The following is a 17,489-nucleotide window of genomic DNA, read 5'->3' as shown; positions in this document are numbered from 1 at the left end:
TGATGGTTGTCCAGCCCTCGGGTCTGAGGGCTCATGGAAGCCTTCTTGGAGGAGGTGACATCGAGGGTAGGGTGGAGGTTGCCGCGGGACAGCCCAGAGATGTTTCTAGGCCGGGGGGCTGAGGTGGTTGTGGCATCTGTGAGGCTGGGGTGAGCCTCCGGAGCCCCCCCAACCCGGCCAGCCAGTGATGAGATGCTCCCGTCTCCAATTTTATAGTGGGGGAGACTGAGGCCCAGCGGCCCGTCTGGAGGAGTCAGGGAAACGGAAACAGGACAGTGGGGGGCAGGGAGGCCCCATGAGGGACAAAGGCAGGTCAGGGCCCAGACAGAGCTGGTGCTCAGGGACCAAGGAGAGGACCGTTTGCAGGGGTGAGGCAGGCCGGGGAGAGGGCTGGGCCGCGGTGGGCGGACGCTCACTCACAGAGGGACTCTGGCTCCAGGGCCCCACTCGGGCTTCCCCTGGGCCAGCAGGGGTGGAGGTGAAGAGGGATGGGAAACCCCTCCAAGTCCGGTCATATACGGAACGCTCCTGCACCACGCCCATCCCAGTCCCCCTGGCTCCCAGGTGGCGCGGCCCCCCTGCGCTGTCTCCGGGGCCCGCCCCCACTCACCCCCTCACCGCCGCCTCGTCCAGGGAGGGGTGCGGCGCCCCCGCAGCCCGGCGCTGTGGTCCTGGCCCCAGTGCTTGCCCGACATGGCCACAGCCCTCGTGACCTGTTTTCACGTTTGCTCAAGAATTTCACGGTTTCGCTGGGCAAAGAGGAGTTTCACGTTGGAGAAGTTACTTCGAACTTACAGAAGAGTTTCAGGAAGAAGAATGAGGCGAAGAAGGGGCACCTGGGGGCTCTGTGGGCAGCGCCGCCGCCTTCGGCTCAGGTCCCAGGACGGAGCCCCGCATCGGGCTCCCTGCTCCGCGGGGAGCCTGCCTCGCCCTCTCCCACTCCCCCTGCTTGTGTTCCCTCTCTCGCCGTCAAATAGGTAAATAAAATACTGGAAGAAGGAGAACACAGAGGAGACGCGCACATCCCCGACCGTCCTCCTCGGGGCCCCGGGCGCCGTGCGACCTGCTTCCTGGAGACGGGGCGTGGGCGTCCTGCCTGCCCAAGGCGCAGACCTGGACGCAGTCCGCTCTGCACGAAACCCCACTTCTGTCGCCCCTGCCACACAGCGTCCTTGTCACCCGCTGCCTCTCTTCTGTCATTGCCCCCCAACCGCCCGCCGGCCCAGTGCTCAGCCCCTCCTCCACGAGGTTCTCCATGCAGGTGTTGTCGGGGACCAAGGCCTGGGCGCTGGGGTGCTCTGCGCCTCTCGGCCTTGTGGCCTGGAGACAGGGAAATGGCTGTGGGCGCGAACCTGCGCACATGGGGCACCCCCCCCGACACGTGCACACACGCCCAGCTCACCCACCCGCGCCCTCCTGTCCTTGACCTCCAGCACGTGGATTCCAGACTGCACCCTCCCCCGCCACACCCCAGCTGAGGTCCCCCGGGGCTGTGTGTCCACCCTGACCTCCAGCATCACCCACTGCACAGGCCCATCCCCTGCACGGAGGCTGCCCTGCCCTCCTCCGCCCTTCGGGGGTCCTCCCTGGGGCTGGGGACTCCGGGAGCGGCGTCCTCCTTCTGCCCCCACCTGCCCATCGTCTGGCCATCACTCACTTCCGAGGACGCCCAGACCCCCATCTCCAGCCTGGGCCCCCGCACCCAGCAAGCCCACAGCCCGGAGCCAGCCCCCACCTGCTCTGACCCCTTCTCTGGAGGCCCCCAGCCTGGTCCTCCTCAGCACGGACCTGGGCATCCCGTCGGCCGTGTCCACCGCGTCCTCTCATGCCTCTCCCCTCTGCCACCGCCCTCCCTCCCCAGGGGCGGCCATGTTTCCTCTCCCACTCCAGCCCCGCAAAGATGGTTCCAGAATGCAGAGCTCTCCCCACCCACGTGCTGGGGGCTGGGCCACACGCTTGGCAGAAATCCCAAAAGGCTGTGGGTCTGCAGGCCCTTTTGCCTGGGGTGCACCAGGACGGCCGGGCGGGTGGGGGAGAGGCGTGGGGCGCCGGCACGGGGGGCTGGTGCGGAGCCGAACTCGGTGTTTGCTCCAGGGTCTGGTCTGGTTTTCCGTATCCTCTGTTCCATCATTCACTCACTCATGGGGTCATTAGAGAGTGTGATAAACACCCACAAATCCGCTTCCCAGTCTGAGAATTGCAACATCCCCCAAACCTACATGCTTCCCCTCTGTCCGCTCCTGCTCAGGTCCCCCGGGGGCAATCACTACCCAGAATTTTGTGTTTGACATTTCCTTGACTTAAACAAAAAGCAAAAACTCATTTCTCCACACAGTGAGTCTTCTCAAACCCAGTGTGCTGAGTCTTGTGGGAGCCAGGTCCCCAGTGCCCCTGCCTCCCTCTCCTGGTGCACACGGGCCCTGGACAGCTGCCCAGGTCACTCTGTTAGGTCCGTGGTAGAGCACTGCCTCTCTTGCCCTATCCAGCCAAAACCTGCTCCTTGATTCAGGCCGGAACACCCCTGGGTCCTCTCCACCCTGCCGACAGGCGCAGGGGCCCAAGGGTTGACTAGGCAGGGCCCCAGGCTGCAGGCTTTCCGAGGAGGGGTCGTCAGGTCCCCCCTGGAAGGATGGACCCAGACCGTGGGGCTGCAGCTGGGCCCCGGAGCTGAACTCAGGCGAGGCCGCACGGCAGGCCAACGTAGTCCCTTGAGGTAACCCGAGGCCAAGGGCATAAACTTTCCCGTGTCTGGCCGCTGGCACGTCCAGAGGGCAAGGGCATGGCGGCAGCCTGTCCTTCCTGGGCACCCCTCCGATGACCTGAGTGGAGGGACTTTGGGGGGGGTCATCTGTCATTCCCTGCAGAGGTCGTGGGACAGTGTGACCTTGCTGGGATGGTCCTCCTCAGGGCCTGTCTGAGGCATCATTCCTGGATGTGTGAGGAGGCCTGTGGCCTTGGGGAGGGGCAGAAGGCAAGACAAGCCCTCCCCTTGGGCCTGCTGTGGGGCTGGGTTGGCCTGTCATCAGTTCCCAGGCGTGAGCGTGGACTGCAGCTTGGGTGGGTCCCTACTCTGTGGGCAGAAGCCACCCTGGGAGCTTCTGACCCAGGGCTGTGCCCATGTGTCCCCTGTGGGAAGAATGGGGGCTGCCCACCTTGCATGGGGAGGGCCCGCCTGTGTGGCCCCCCGCCTGGAATCATGCCGAATGGACAGGATCTCTGGGCCGGGCAGGTTCCCCCAGAGGACCACGCAAGGGACAGATGCTCTCCTCTGCAGAATCCTGGCTCACACAGGACTCAGGCCACAGGGTGGGGCATGTCCAGGGCAAGCCTCGGGGAACCCCAGGGGCTGACGGGACACCACTGACCACAGCGCACAGCTCTAGGGTGCAGACTGGGTGGCTGCCAGCGCCCGGCCACCAGCACCACCCCGAAGACCCGGCAGCCCTTCGGGGGCCCCCGCCGCCCCCGCCCCGGGCTTCCCCCAGCGCGCGGCGGTTCGCCGGGCGCCCGGCGGCAGTGTGCGGGCAACGAGGCCGGGCAGGACCAGACCAGACCAGTCATGGGGATTGGAATCCTTTATTGACCCCTGAGACGGGCTGTGTCCTCCTCGTCCCCTCCGCGGGCAGCGCCAGGCCGGGCGCGGGGGCGGCGGGCGGCCTAGGACTCGGTCTCGAACATCTTCTTGCGGCCCTCCATGCCCGACTTCTCCTCGATGTTCTTCCGCCAGTCGCCCACGTCGCGCAGGTCCCGCTCCTGGGGAGGGGCGGGGGGAGCTGAGCGGGCGGCAGAGCCCGCAGCCCCGTCTGTCTCCCCGGGGAGGCGGGCGCTGGGCAGCCCTGCGGGGCGCAGGGCCTGCGCGTACCTTCTCCGTGTCCTCCTTCTTGACCTGCTTCAGGTTGGCCCGGAGGTCCATGCACACCTTGTGCTTGGAGCCCAGCAGCGCCTTGAGCATGGCGTCGGCCGACATGCGCACCCTCCTCAGCGGAGGCCTCTTGAACTTGCCTCTCAGGTCGAACAGCTTCTGGTTCATGTCCTCCAGCTGCGAGGCGCGGGGACCGCAGAGTGGGAGCCAGCGGCGGCCAGGGCCCCCTACCCCCGCGGGCTGGAGCGCCCCTCGCCCCTGGCCCGGCCCGGCCCCGCCCCTCGCCCCGCCCCGCCCCTCGCCCGCTCACCTCCTTGGTGCTCTTCTGGACCCTCACTTCCATGTCATACTTCTCCTCCTCCGCAGCGTCGATCTTGGCGTGCAGCTGTTTGCAGAGCTCCTGGGGGAGGGGGCGGCCGGTGGGAGGGGGGCAGTGGTTCACCTCCACCTGCCCTAACCACCTTCTGCACCGACGGGGAAACCGAGGCAGCAGGCCGGAGTGCTACTGGGGTGGGGTACCTGCACTTCGGACATGGAGCTGGGGAGGTGCAGGGGCGGGCAGTGCTCGGACAGGTAGTTCTGCTTCTCCGACTCCCGGCGACCCTCCTCCTTCTCCAGCTCCGTGGCGGCAATCTGGAGCATGACACTCTGCGGGGGGAGCGGGGGCGGGAGGCAGACCAGTGAGGGACGGTGGGGGCCCAGCCCCGCACACACCCCAGGACCCAGGATGGCCCTCTCGGGGGACAGCACCTACCTTCAGGTGCTGTCTCCGGGCCGTGATGGCCCTGTTGCGTTTCTGTAGGGTGGGAGGGAGGAAGCAGAGTCAGGGCCCGTCTGGGTCCCCAGCACCCCCACATCCCTCCGCACTTGTCTCCCGGGGGGCCGTTGGGACCCGTCTAGGAGGCAGCTGGACCTGGGGCTCCTGAGGCCTGCTCGGGGGCCCGGGCCCAGAACACCTGTGCCCACGTGGCAGGTGAGGTCCAAAGGCTCAGGGTGGGGGGTGGAGAAGTGCGATGCCTCAGGAGCAGCGGGAGAGGCAAGGGAACCCAGCAGGGCCCAGGAGGTGGGGGGGGGGGCGCAGTGAAAAGGGGAAGCGATTCTGGAAACCAGCCACGGCCTCACTTCCCCTCCCCTGGGAGGCGCTGAGACCACTTCCTCTGTCTCTGCTGGCTAGGTGGCTGGGTGGGGCGCGTTCAGGGGGCGGGCTGGTCAGCTTCCCTTAAGCTTTGACCTCTGACCTGCCCCAGGTAGGGGGTCCCATCCCCTCTGGGTTTCATGCCCCCCCCCCCCCCGCACCCCAAGCAGGTACTCACCTCCTCACTGTCCCAGGGAGTGGGCGGGAGGGTGGGGGGAAGAGAAGAGAGAGGTTAGGGACATGGATGGGGCCGTGGGATGGGGTCGCTGATAAGTGAAGGTGGCCAGAGGGAGCTGGGGGAGCTACAGAGACCCCCCAGGTGGGGGAGGGCAGCAGGGGCCCTGGGTTTGGGGCTGACTTACTCCCCCATCCTGATGTCCTGTGCTTAGAGCCTGTGGGAGAGAAAAGGTCTGGGCATGAGGGCCACGGTCCCCATCCCTCCGTGGACACCCGCTGCCCACGTGGGGGGGGCCAGCCCTCACACCAACCCTGCCCCCTGTCGCCCTGCCCCCAGGTCTGGCCTCCTTGGAGGCGCTGTCTTGGGATTCCCAGGGTGAGAAGAGGAGAAAGTGTTCCCAAAATGTCCTGGGCGGGGCCCGGGCTGCTGCAGCTGTCCCTGGGCTGGTGGGGGTGGGGGGGACGGGCCCTCGCAGGTGGCCACCAGAGCCACCCAGCTATTTTTAGTTCTGTTCCTTCGGCTTTGGGCCCAAGTGCATGCAAGAAACTGCTCCCGCCTGGGGCTAGGGTCCCTCGGCCCGTCAGACCCCCTCCTCATGTCCCGCCCAGAAGTGAGGCCGCATGATCTGGGGGCTGTCTGTGACCCCTGCACCCCCCGCCCCCTCCGGATGCATCTCTGCCTGGCTCCCAACTCCATGGAGCCCCCCCAGAGAGGCTGCTGGAGGCAGACCCCAACCCCCAGAACCCCCAGCCTGGGATGTTATCCTGCAAGCCAGCTCAAGAAGCGCGTGTCCTCGGCCTAAGCTGGCCGGGCTGGCCTCACCTAGCGTCTGGGCAGCAGCACTGGGAGCGAGGTCAGGCCAGCAGCGGCAAGCTGGGCTGGTGGGCCCAGGGGGAGGGGTATAAATGGCCTCCCCCAGGCTGGGCCCCTGCTCAGAAAGGGCATGGAGCCCTCCTCAGACCAATGGGGGCACAGGGGCCTCCCCACCTGCCCAGGCCGCCTGGCCCGGCCCAGCCGCGTGCTGTCGTCCAGTCCAAGAAGTCTTGGTGGGGGGGGGTGGCGAGGTTGGGTTGCTCTATTTAGAGCTCGGTGACAAGATCGAGAAGCCTCCCTTGTTCCTACAAGGAACTGCTGGTCAGCTGTCTGTGGCCTGGCTGGGCCACCACAGGTCACAGGCTCAGGGTCAGCTGAGGGATCACTCAGGCCCTAAGCCAGGGCGCGCGCCTCAGTTTCCCCTCCGCTTCCCCTGGGGGGCAGGCTTCCTGGGCCCGGAGCAGCTCCCCTGCAGCTTCCACCGGGCTTTGAGCTGGGCCAGGGGTCCCCGGCATGAGCTGGCCACGTCCCTTCCTTCCTCCAAGCTGGCTCCAGCTTGGGGGCAAGGCCTGGACCCCCAAATGTGGCCCACAGCCATGGCCAGGGCCTTCTGGGTGGGGGCTGCCCTCCCCCGGCTGCGATCCTGTCCCCCCAGCCAGGAACAGGAGGGAGGGAGGGTGCTGGACGTGCAGCCGGCCGGAACGCCCTGCCCTGGGGTGGTTCCTGGCTCACTCGGAACCCGTCCTTCAACCCGAGGATGGCGGCACCACCCGCCTGGGAACCTCTCCCTGACCCGAGGGGCCTGGGGCCCGCCTGGCTGCCTGGGCAGGCCCGTACTGCTGCCCTTCTCACCCCGGCCGGGCCTGCGCCCCCCGCCCGGGCCCCCCACCCAGCAGAGACATCCGGAGGACCATGACTTGGAATCCTCTGAGCTGGGGGCGCGTGGCCCCAGCCCTGCCGGCCTCACGGGCCGTGGGGAGGGTCAGGGGGAGCTAAAGCCGTCCAGATGTGTGGGGATTAGAGCTGCATTCCTGGCCAGGGCTGAGCCCCCAAGGCCCGCAGCGGCTTCTGAAGACATCTACCGCCCCCTGCCGTCTGGAGGGGGAGGCCCGTGGCAGCCGCCGTTGGAAAGTGGGGGGCCCTACGGGCGGCTAAAGCGGCCCCTTGGGTTAGGGTCCTTTCCCTCGGCCGTGACCACCCCCCAACTGCCTCCTGATTTCCCCTTGTGTCCCCATGGGGCCGGCTGCAGCCTCCCTCCCAGACCCTGCAGCCCCACTGCCAGGGAGGGCTGCCTACCTCTTTGTACCATCCCTGCCGGCCCCAGAGGGGACCCTTCACCCCACCGAGGGGTCAGGCACGGGTCAGAGGCCTCAGGGCCCCAGGACCCTGGAAGGAGTCCTCTCCGGCAGCAGCGCTGGAGGAGCCCTTGGCCCCACAGTGTCTGTGGGCTCAGGAAGGACACTCGGCCACAGCAAGAACAGGGATTTATTACGGTGTCCCCCGGGGAAGCCAGGACAGCACCCCCACCTCAGTCTCGGGAGCCAGGCAAGGTCAGATGCAGGCGGGGCTTCAGGCCCAGAGCACGGTCCACCTCCCTGGCCGGACGCAGGGGGTGCCACTGGGCGACGGGCCGCCGGGCGTGGGCCAGCATGTCCGCCCAGTGCTGCAGGGGCTGACCAGAGGCCCGGGCACCAAGCAGCACCTTGCCCACCGGCTCAGCCCGAAACTGTGGGCCCCGGGCCCAGACGGCCAGCACCAGGTCCACGCTCTGGGCGGAGGCCCGCCGAGGTGCATGGGGGAAGAGAAAGACAGCGGTCGGTTGGGCCCCAAGGGGGGGTGGCCCACACACCCTTCCTCCAGGCAGCCCACCTGGATCTGGCTGAAGGGCACAAGGAAGGTGAAGGCCTCGTTGAAGTAGGGGGAGGCTGTGCCCTTGCGAGCCGACGTCTTTCTCTTCCGCCACTTTCGCTGGTTCAGCATGAGCTGGACCTTCACATAGGGGTCTGGGCAGGAAAGGGATCCGAGGTGTCCCAGGTCTGAGGGCCGAGCCCAGGGCCCCTTCTCCGCGCAGAAGGGCGCACACGGCTCTCACCTGCCAGGCCCGGGCTCAGACCTCGCGCCTCCAGCACAACAACGGTCATCCGGCCCGAGCTGGGGACGTAGCGGAGCGAGAGACACAGCTCTCCCGACGGCTCGGGCTACGGGTGGTGAGAGGGGGCCTCAGTCTCGCCGAGACAGCCCGGGCAGGGACAGGCTGGAGCCCCGCAGCGCGTGGCCTCACCTCCGCGGCGCCGGGCGGGCCCAGCTGGTACCACTGCTCCAGGACGTGCTGCAGGTCGACGGCGCCCAGCGGCAGGCTGAGCTCCCCCAGCGGCTCCGGCGCAGAGAAGCGCTTGGAGCCCAGCACGCGCACCCGCAGCGTGGCCCCAGCCAGCTCTTCCTGCGCTATCTGTGGACACGGGTGTGAGCCGGGCACCCCTCCCCCGGCCCGCGCCCCCCGCGGCCCCCCAGCCCCGACGCACGTGGAAGCAGCAGGTCTCCTGAAACGCGGGGCAGAGTGTGCCGCGGTGCACCCTCGTCTCGTGGCTGTGCCCTGTCTGGGTGGAGAGGCTGACGCGGGCGTAGGGGTCCGCCGTGCCACCCGGCCCACAGGCCCTCAGGTCCGCGGCCTGCTTGAGGCCCACCTTGATCTGGGAGTCCAGGGGACTCAGCCTGGGGCCCTCCCTGGTCAGCCCCGCACCCAGCGCCAGCCTGACACCCAAGCCCTCCCTGAACCCGCAGACCCTCTGGGCCTGCCCGGGGCCGCACACCTCCTGCCTTGAGAAGTCATACTCCAGGGAGAGCTGCAGGCGCCCCCAGTGCTGGGCGTCCTCCGGGGCAGTCTCTGAGGTATCCACATCCGGTTGCACCTGGAGAAGGTAGGGACAGGTGACAGGTGCTGCCGGGACGCCCAGGCCAGGCCACGCAAGGGCTCATACCCTCAGCGCAGTTCTGTGAGACGGGGCTTAATGGACTGATCTCCTCCAGACCCACCTCGAGCACCACTGGCTGTCCCCGGACCTTTCCGTGGCTCCCCACGGCCTGGGACCAACCTCTGGGGCTGGCGTTCAGGGCCTCCAGGCCTTAGTCCCACCTGCCTCCCTAATACCGTGGCTCGCCACTTCTACTACCAGTGGCGGGGGTGGGGGAGCCCCTCCCTGCCTCTGCTCCTGCGGAGACCAGACCATCGCTGGGGCCTGAGCCTGCCTTGAAGCTGGGCCTTGAGCTGCTCTCGGGGATGGCCCAGCCCGCAGCTAGGTGCCAGGAGCATGGGTGTCCTCACCAGGTGGGAGCTGGTGGTCCCTTGAGGACTGCCCAGGCCCACAGCCTCCCTGTCCCTGGGCTTCTTCCTGTGGCCACGGCGGCAGCAGCAGCAGACGACACAGAGGAGGCAGGAGACCATGAGGACGCCGGCAGCCACAGCGATGGCAATGATTGCCCAGCGGGGCCCTGGGCGGGGGGTGCGGGAATGGAGCTGAGATGCCCCCCCGGACAGCACCTGACCCCGCCAGGCCCACCGTCCCCATGCACCTCTGGGGAATCCCACAACTCACAAGGGAGCCTGGCGATGAGGTCCGGAATGAGCCCGGGTATAGCCGTGGTGCCGGCCGGGGCCGGGGTGCTGTGGGGGCCCAGGGGGTGCCCCATCTTCCCTCCCTGCTGGCTGGGAGCAGACAGCAGGGGTGGCTGGCTCACCTCTGGGGCTGGCCCCTCAGCCCCCGGCCCATTGCCCCACTGCCCAGCAGCAGCGGGCCCGGGGTCTGCCTGGGCAAGGAGGCAGCCTGGGGTAGCCAGGGGCAAGGGCTCCGAGTAGAGCCAAGGGAGGGAGGCGCTGGGCTCTGGCCAAAGTGCCGGCTTGGCTGCCACAGGCCCAGCCTCTTGGCCACCTCCCCGGCCCCCAACCCCGAGCCCCAGCCGAGGAGGCCAGGTGTCCTCCTTACAGAGCCCCCTCCTCCAGGAAAGCCCATTCTTTCTGGGGCTCCCTCCCTTGGGCCCTGGTCCCTGACTGGGGGCTGTTGTTGGGGTCCTGACTCATCCCTGGCCCTGACCTCAGGCCCACTCTGGTTTGTCGGTCACACAGGTGGACTGCCCCAGCCTTGGAGTGCTCAGGGAGCAAGGAGATGGGGACTCTGGGGGGCCAGGGCTCTGCTGGGGTCACGGGGGCACATAGGGGGAGGAGTGGGGGTCGGCTGCCGGGGGAGGGGGAGCTTGTCCAAGCAAGCCTGGGCTGGAGATGCGTTCCCGGCATGGGCTGGGTGCCAGCAGCGCCTGGGGAGCAGGGAGAGGTGGGGGCAGGCAGGGACAGGGTGAAGCTGGGAGCGGCCAGAACATTCCTTGCAAACTGACTCAGCAGCCACTGCCCAGACCTGCCCACCTGCCGACCTGCCACCTTTCTTGCCGGTGGGAGGGAGGGGGGCGCGGCGCAGCCTACCTGCCAGGGGCCGGGGCAGGAGCACACCTGGCCAGCCGGGGCTGGCTGCTCCCACCCACACCAGGGACCGGGGACGCAGAGTTGGGGGTGCTGGAGGCCACGATGGTGCCCACTGGGACCCCAGACCCACGGGTACCCTCCCCCCACCGGCTTAGCTCCTCCTGGCCTCCCCCGGCAGCCGAGGTTGGAGCCTGCCACCCCCCAACCCAGGGACCCGGACGTGGCCGTGACACCATGCACACAGCACCAACGCCCCCTCCCCAGCAGGTCGGGCGGGGGCCACCCTACTCCCAGCACCAACCTGAGCCTTCAGAGTTCAGTGGAGGGAGTTTTGGCTCTGAGAGTGCCCAGGCCCCAGGTGTCCCCCGTCCCAGGCCTGGCCGTGTCACCGGGACGGCTGTGTGTGCTGTTCCCATGGGGTCTTGTACGGATAGGGGGGAGGCAGGTTGGAGAGGAGCCGAGGGCCAGGGAGCCGCAGCCCCGAGAAGGAATGAGGAGGCGGGCCCCGCGCGGCAGGAAACGGTGCTCGGAGGGGCCCGGGCCTGGTTTAACGCCCGCCGTGGCTGTCTTGAGATTCTAACCATTTCGAACCAAAGGCCGCGTGTTTTATGGGCCCCGCAAGTGACGGAGCTGATTCTGGTTCCTTTGGGGGAGCCTCTGTTGTGGGGTGCTGGTGCTCAGGGCGGCCCATAGGCCTCCCCCAGCCTCTGTCCTCTGAAGGATGCCGCAGGGGGCTCCGCTTCCCAAGGTGGCTGCTGGAGGGCCCCGGGGGGCGGCGGGCGGCCTGTGGGCTCGCGGGGGTCCCGCGGGGTCCTCAGAGCAGGACGCCGGAGGCCCAACTCAGAGCCCCCAGCTCCCCCATGGAACCGAGAGTCAGCGAGACTTTCTGGAATGCCGAGCCCACGTGTCTTCTGGAATTAAAGTCGTTTCATGGGAGACGTTCACGGCTGAGAATTCCAGGAGCCACGTCAGCACGGAGTGTGTGTGTGTGTGTGTGTGTGTGAGAGAGTGTGGACAGGTCGGCGGGGGTGCCCGCGTGTGCGTGCCTCTGCCTGTGCCCGCGGCGGGGCAGCGTGGGCACGGACTCCGGGGTCCTGGCAGGATTCTCCGGCCACCCCAGGGAAGATGGACCCCTGGACCATGGGCCATGTCTGGAGCTGGCCCCTGAGGGTCCCAGGACGCGGGGGGCGGTGCCGGTCACAGGCGCTGCGGGACCCCCCGGCCGGGGGGAGGGCACAGGGTCCCTCAGGACCTCCAGGTCCTCACGGTGGTGAAGGTTCGGGCATACGCGCGGCCACCAGGTGGCGCCGCCGGCTCCGTGGGACCCAGACGGCGACTCGGGGCAGCGGGGCGCCCTGGGCGGGGGTGGGGGTGGGGGGAAGCCGCAGCGACTGGGGGCCTGCCTGGCTGAGGGCTCTCCTGCACCAGCGCCTGGGGCCGCCTTCCCGCCCGCAGCTCCCCGGGTCCCCCTCTGCTCAGGCGCCCGTGGCCCGGCAGGGAGGTCCCTCTCTCCTGCCCAGAAAGGGAGCCGCAGGGCGTCCTTCCTGAATAGAAATCCGGCCCCAGACGCGGGACGTGGACGCTCCCTCCTGCACATGCAGATACAACCCGTGGCTCCGTGGGGACCACACGGCCTCCTGGCCGCCTCCCTGCATGGTCCTGGCTCTGCTCCCACGGCCCTTCCATCCCACCCCCTGCCCACTCCCCCTTCAAGGCCTGCGTGAGCCCCACCTCCTCCAGGAAGCCCTCCGAGTCACTCCCCGCCCTCCGACCTGGCCTGCCTGGGGGTTTGTGCTGGACCTAGCCTGCCTCATCCATGCAGGAGCAGAGGGGGCTCCACGGTGGCCTGGAGCCTGGCACCCTTGAAAGCCAAGCCAGCCACCCCCCTCTACCTTCAGTCTGGCTGGAATTGTCTGTCCTGTGGGCCCTCCTCCTGGGGAAAAGGAAGCACCCCCCCCCCGCCCCGAGATGCCGGGTGGGGGGGCAGACCCCCAGGTGTGTCTCATTCTCACCTGCTTCCTGCACTTCCTGTGGCTGGCCTGGCCTCCAGGCCTTTCTCTCTACCCCGGGGACGTGGGGACCGTGCTGGGTGCCGTGGCCAGGCCTCCGGGAAAGAGACCGTTGTCTTGGTGGGGGAGGGGTGAGAGGCCGGGCTTCGGGGAGCCCCACCTCAGAGCCGGAACTGCTGGCCCTCAGGAACTGGGGAACTCCCTTGGGAGGAGGGTCCTCCCCGAGACCTGGGCGCCAAGCCACCCGCAGGGGTCCCTCCGGGGACGCTGGGCTCTCTTCCTCCCAGAGGCCCTGCGGGACGGGGTGACGGCCTGTTTGGGCTGAACGTGAGGAGGGGCGGCTGCAGGGAGGTCAGGCTGGACGTGGCCTGGGAAGGTTCTACACTCCGAGGGTGCCCCGAGTCATGGGGACTCTGGGTCTGGAGGAGCGTGGCTTTCTGGAGCCGCTGAAACCAGGCTCTGGGAGCGCACGGTGTGGCCAGGACCGTACAGCGCGTGCCAGACAGGGACCCGGCCGGGCGGCACCGTCATCGGTGACTGTCTGAGCCTGCCTGGTCCCGCCAGCGCCTGGGCTTCCAGACCTTCCAGAGGTCACTTTACCCCCGCACCGGGCCCGCCCCATCCCCAGAGGTCTAGGCTCCTGTCGGGCCAGCGGGCCAGGAGTCCTGGCCCCCCTCGCCCTGTGCCCCTTTGCTCCGGTAGAGCCAGCGGGGCCGTGAGCTCAGCTCCGACACGGCTCAGGCCAGCTCAGCTGGTCTGGTCACCCCGGCTCCGATCCCTGCCCGCACCCAGCCCCGAGTGGTCCTCCCAGGCCAGGGTGTCTCTCTGAACCTGTTCCTGCCGCGGGGTGGGGGACACGGAGTCGGTTAATGCTTAACAGGACAGCCGGTGGCACCGGGGCAGCCGGCCGGGCTGGTCGGGCAGGGCTTCCGGGAGGCTGCTGTGGGGACACAGCTGCAGGGAGGCGGCGTGCGGGTCAGGCACCGCAGGGCTCGGAGGATGCGTCCCCCTGTGCGGGGCTTGGCTCTTTCTCCACGTCCTCCCCAGTGAGGGGGTTGCCGAAGCAGCTAGGCCCTCGGGGACCAGGAGCAGCCCCGGCTGTGCTCAGGGTGCTCGGGGGGCAGGCCGGGGCCTGTACTTTGGGGGGAGGACGCAGCGCGGGGGCCGCACGTGCTGTGGGGTCCTGGCGTGCAGCGAGCACATGGCCCCTGCGTGCGGCCCTCCCCAGCCCTACTGTAGGGTCTTTGTGCCTTTCTCAGGATACGGCGCCTCCTTGGCGAGACGGGCGTCTGAGGCTCCAGGGCGGGAAGGGGAAAACCAAACAGAGCTGGCAGCCCCCGGCCAGCCCCGCGGCCCCCGAGACGGCGGCTTGGCAGCCAGCGGCCACATGGAGGCCCTGGCGGGGCTCCTGGCCGGGGGAGCTTCCTTTGAGGTCGCCTGGGGAATGTTTGAGGTTGGAACTCACGGCAAACGCTGGCTCGGGGTAGCTGGGAGCCGCTGGCCCAGAACCGCGGGACGTGCCAGGGCAGCACGCGCGCACCCTGCCCACGCTGACCCCGCGGCCGCCCCCCATTCCTCCGGGCCCCGGGGCGCTCGCCTCGGTGTGGCCCCGGGCCACGTGGGGTGCCCTGCGCCCGTTTGCTGGCTCTCTGCGGGCGTGTGTCCCAGAGCTGAGAGGCCGGCTCCCCACGCCTTCCTCATCGAGGGCGCCCGAACCCCAGGCCCGAGCCTCCGGGAGCCCGCAGCCCACTCTGCCTCACGCGTCTGAACGCTGACGCCCCGGTGCCGGCTCCAGACCTCCATGTCCTTCTCCCGGGGGTCCCCGTGCTGTCGGCAAGCCCGGTTTCTGGGGTCGTGGACCCCGCACCGTGGCAGATCTCGGTCAGTTAGGTCCCGTCAGCGCGTGTCTTTCTCACTGTGTGGCTGCGTGTGGACCCATGTCAGAAAACTGGGGTTCCTTGGGACGCCTGGGTCCTCAGTTGGTTGGACGACTGCTTTCGGCTCAGGACTCTCCGGCCTGCAGCCGCCAGGTGCCTGGACAACCAGTACCCCCTCGTTGGCCCCTGGGGTGCCTGGATCCCCCACTGACACGTCTCCCGTAGGCCAGACCGCCAGGCCAGGCCCGGTGGCCTCATTCCTGTGGCTTGGACAGAGCCCTGGGCTCCATCCGCCCCCAGCCTGTGCATGTCACCCTTGTTTCTGGCTACTTGTGTGGTTCCTCTGTGTGCTGGGCTGTCTGTCTGCCCTGCCGCCCAGGGGTCTGGGAGCTGGGCCCCCACCCGACGAGCCTGGGGTCCCGAACCCCTTCAGCCTCAACAGGGAGTCCTGCCCCCATTACGTGGAGTGCCCGGGCTCTGGAGCCCATTAGTCTGAGAACCTGGGTCCCACACCCAGTATGTGGGTCCTGCGCCCCCTCCGCTGGGGCATCCGGGTTCCTGTGTCCCCTCAGCCCCCAAAAGCTGGACGGCCCACCCCACGTGCCTTAGCCTCTACAGCTGGCCGCTTGCCGCCCGTCCTCGTGGATTCTGTTCTTGTGGCTTGGCGGTCTGTTCCCGTTTCCTGGAGAGTCGGGGTGACTTCTCTGCCGTCCAAGCCCCCCAGCCTTTCTGAGCTGGGTCGGGCTGGGGGACGACAGACCTGGAATCCCACGAGTCCCGCATCTGGGCACCTCGGGCTCCAGGCGTGCCACGGCGGGCTCACGGAGGCGGCTGCCTCTGGCTCTGTCAACCCCAGTCCGGGTCATCCTGGCAGCTGGCAGCCCCCTGAGTCTGTGTGGCTCTGGGGAGCTGCCCGTGTTGCAGCCTGCTTGTCCACACAGACGGGGGCCTGCCACCCTGAATCTCTGGACTCTGAACATGGGCCTGGCCCTCCGTCCCCCGATCTCCCGATCCAGGTGCACTGTCCCCTGAAGGCCCAGGTCCTGGGCAGCCCTTACCCCACTCCTCTGAACCTCTCAGCAACGAGACTTCGACCGTCAGCCTGACAGAGCTCTGCCATTTCCAGGGCCTTGGGGCCGTCACCCCCAGTTGGAGGTCGGTGTGGTGCTGGCCCCCATGCTCCCTCCTGCGGCTCCCTGAACCCCAAAGTCATCAGGGTCTCAGGCAGCCTAGCCCCTCACCATCTGCCTCTCATGTAGGCCCACATCCGGGGGCTTAGGCCCCATCTCCAGACATCTGGGGCCCGTCATGGGCATCTGGCCTGCAGGATCCTGTTCAGCCCCATCCTGTGCCGGGTCTCCGTGCCGGGCTCCTGCGTGGCTCCGCGCAGAACCCCTGACGGTTCTGTGCCCCTCCCTTGGGGGTCTGAAGCCCCCCACTTCCTGGAGTATCTGAGGGACCCAACCCCGACCGCGCAAGGGTCTGGGTCCTGGCCCCCCATGACCATGCATGGCCGATGCCGGGACCCCATGGATCCAGGAACGGGAGACTGACACTTTGACCGTGGGTACCTAGACGCTCACAGCGCTGCGGGCCGTCACACCCCACTGCCGAGTGCCCGAATCCTGTGACTCGTGACGCTGGGTGTCAGGGTGCTCTGTTCCCGTCCCTGCGGATCTGGGCAGCGTGTACCCTCAGCGGCCTACACCCCACACCTCACGTAGGCTCGTGTCCCCGGGTCCCGGGCCCCACCAGCCAGGTCCAAGTTGCACCGCGTCTTTGGACGCCTGCGGCCCATTCATGGGTGTCTGTCCTGTGTGAGCCCATTCATCTTGTCCCGGCACGTCTGTGCCCTATTCATGCGTGGCTCTGGGCCCCCGCCCACCCATGTCTCAAAGACAGTCTGTGCTTTGTCGTGCCTGTTCCAAGAACAGCCGCGTGCAGCCGGCAGGCACATTCCGGGGTTTGGCCGAAGGCCAATGCAAACGCTGGTCTTGCTGGCAGTGGCCGCCCGCGGGCCAGGGGCGGGGGGTGGCCGTGGGGAGGGGAGAGTGGGGACCCTCGGTTTGGGAGCGCGCGATCAAAGCCTTCCGTACATGGGGCATGTCCCGGACAGGCTGCCAGCAGGAGTGGCGGCATGCACGTTCCAGACCCCTCCACCAAGCCCGCCGTTTCCTGCCGGGAAGGGTGGGGGCAATCTGGCGGCCAGGCTTGTCCCCCTCTGCATGGGGCAGGGGCCCGGGGTCCCAGGCCAGGGCTGGGAGCCGAGGCTGCTCGGGCAGAGGTGGGGATCATCTCTGGAGGCCGCAGAACCCTGGGCGCCTGGTCAACCACCTCCCCACCTCGGGGCTGTGGGGTCCCCGGGAAGATGGGCCCTTTGCTGCAGAGCCCCGTCCTCATTAGGCTGTCTCTGAGGGGGGCCTCGCTCTGCCTCCATTGTCTCCCTGCCCGTGTCAGGAGCAGGAAGGGAGTGTGCATGTGACCTCTTCTTGCCCAGAGGGTTCCCCGTTTCTCTGGGCTCCCCGTGTGAGCCAGGATGCAGACACACCCCCTGGGACCCTGTGTGGGAGAGACCGGGTCTGGGACGTGCAGGCTCCCTGGGGTCAGCAGGGGAGCCCACAGGCCTGTGTTCTCCGGGTGTGAGCCAGCTTTGTCCTGGCTTTCTGGTTCGGGTTTCCAGGGTTGGGGGAGTAGGGGCAGGACGATGGTCTGTAGTCTCTGGGGCATCTCTGGGTGGACCCTTCTCTTGGGACCCCACGGGTCCAGGATGGAGCGTGCTGGCTCTCACATGCCGTCCTCACCTGCCTCGCTCACTCTCTGTGGTCCCAGCCTGCCCCTTCCCACTCCCTCGGAGCTCAAAGCCAGGCCACCCGCCCTGTTCCCACCACCACCACGGACACCCCCCAGCCCCCAGGGCTGTGGCAGGCCCACCCGGGTTTCTGGCTAGAAGCACAGAACGCCACTCTCAAGAATGTTTGGGGAGATGGCAGGGGGGCCCCAGGCCACGGGGACCCAAGCCTAGGGCAGTGCCGGCCGCGGGCCCTGGGGGGGCTTATAGACACGTTGACAGCAGGTGTACCCCTTTCTGGACCATCTCCCGGGTTGTGGGCTGCTGGGACACTCCTGTGGGCTGGGTACAGGGAC

The 17,489-nt window shown here is 68.2% G+C and overlaps 2 protein-coding genes across 5 annotated transcripts; both read right to left on the bottom strand.

Moving 5' to 3' along the window:
• Positions 1 to 3,657: 3,657 nt before the first annotated feature.
• TNNI2 (troponin I2, fast skeletal type) lies at positions 3,658 to 7,924 on the bottom strand. Of its 4 annotated transcripts, XM_044261220.1 has the most exons (9): positions 7,858 to 7,904; positions 6,163 to 6,293; positions 5,360 to 5,389; positions 5,176 to 5,182; positions 4,617 to 4,658; positions 4,382 to 4,510; positions 4,173 to 4,262; positions 3,863 to 4,039; positions 3,658 to 3,753 (listed from the first exon to the last, which is right to left on the bottom strand). In XM_044261220.1, exons 3-9 carry the CDS (start codon positions 5,365 to 5,367, stop codon positions 3,658 to 3,660), a joined length of 549 nt encoding a protein of 182 aa, XP_044117155.1. In that variant the 5' UTR covers positions 5,368 to 5,389; positions 6,163 to 6,293; positions 7,858 to 7,904. The 4 variants fall into 4 exon arrangements, with proteins under 4 accessions (XP_044117155.1, XP_044117156.1, XP_044117158.1 ...); XM_044261221.1 differs by lacking the exon at positions 6,163 to 6,293 and having other exon boundaries at positions 7,858 to 7,924; XM_044261223.1 differs by lacking the exons at positions 6,163 to 6,293; positions 7,858 to 7,904 and adding an exon at positions 5,998 to 6,029.
• On the bottom strand, positions 7,517 to 12,553 carry SYT8 (synaptotagmin 8). The gene is given in 9 exon segments (XM_044261219.1): positions 7,517 to 7,825; positions 7,828 to 7,991; positions 8,081 to 8,186; positions 8,270 to 8,433; positions 8,507 to 8,678; positions 8,799 to 8,897; positions 9,311 to 9,477; positions 9,582 to 9,691; positions 12,472 to 12,553. Coding segments are annotated over 8 exon segments (1,275 nt in total). The 5' UTR covers positions 9,676 to 9,691; positions 12,472 to 12,553.
• Between the last annotated feature and the right edge of the window lie 4,936 nt (positions 12,554 to 17,489).

This window comes from Neovison vison, chromosome 7 (assembly GCF_020171115.1).
Source record: "Neovison vison isolate M4711 chromosome 7, ASM_NN_V1, whole genome shotgun sequence".
NCBI lineage: Eukaryota > Metazoa > Chordata > Mammalia > Carnivora > Mustelidae > Neogale > Neogale vison.
Note: the sequence above shows the minus strand (reverse complement) of the source record. Positions and strands in the feature narration are given on the sequence as shown.

What these genes read in the sequence shown, in the direction of transcription:
- TNNI2 (XM_044261221.1), bottom strand. An exon ending in TCCAGAAGAGCACCAAGGAG is followed by an intron (nt 4,040 to 4,172) that starts GTGAGCGGGCGA and finishes CGCGCCTCGCAG; the next exon opens with CTGGAGGACATGAACCAGAA. An exon ending in AGAAGGAGGACACGGAGAAG is followed by an intron (nt 3,754 to 3,862) that starts GTACGCGCAGGC and finishes GCCCCTCCCCAG; the next exon opens with GAGCGGGACCTGCGCGACGT.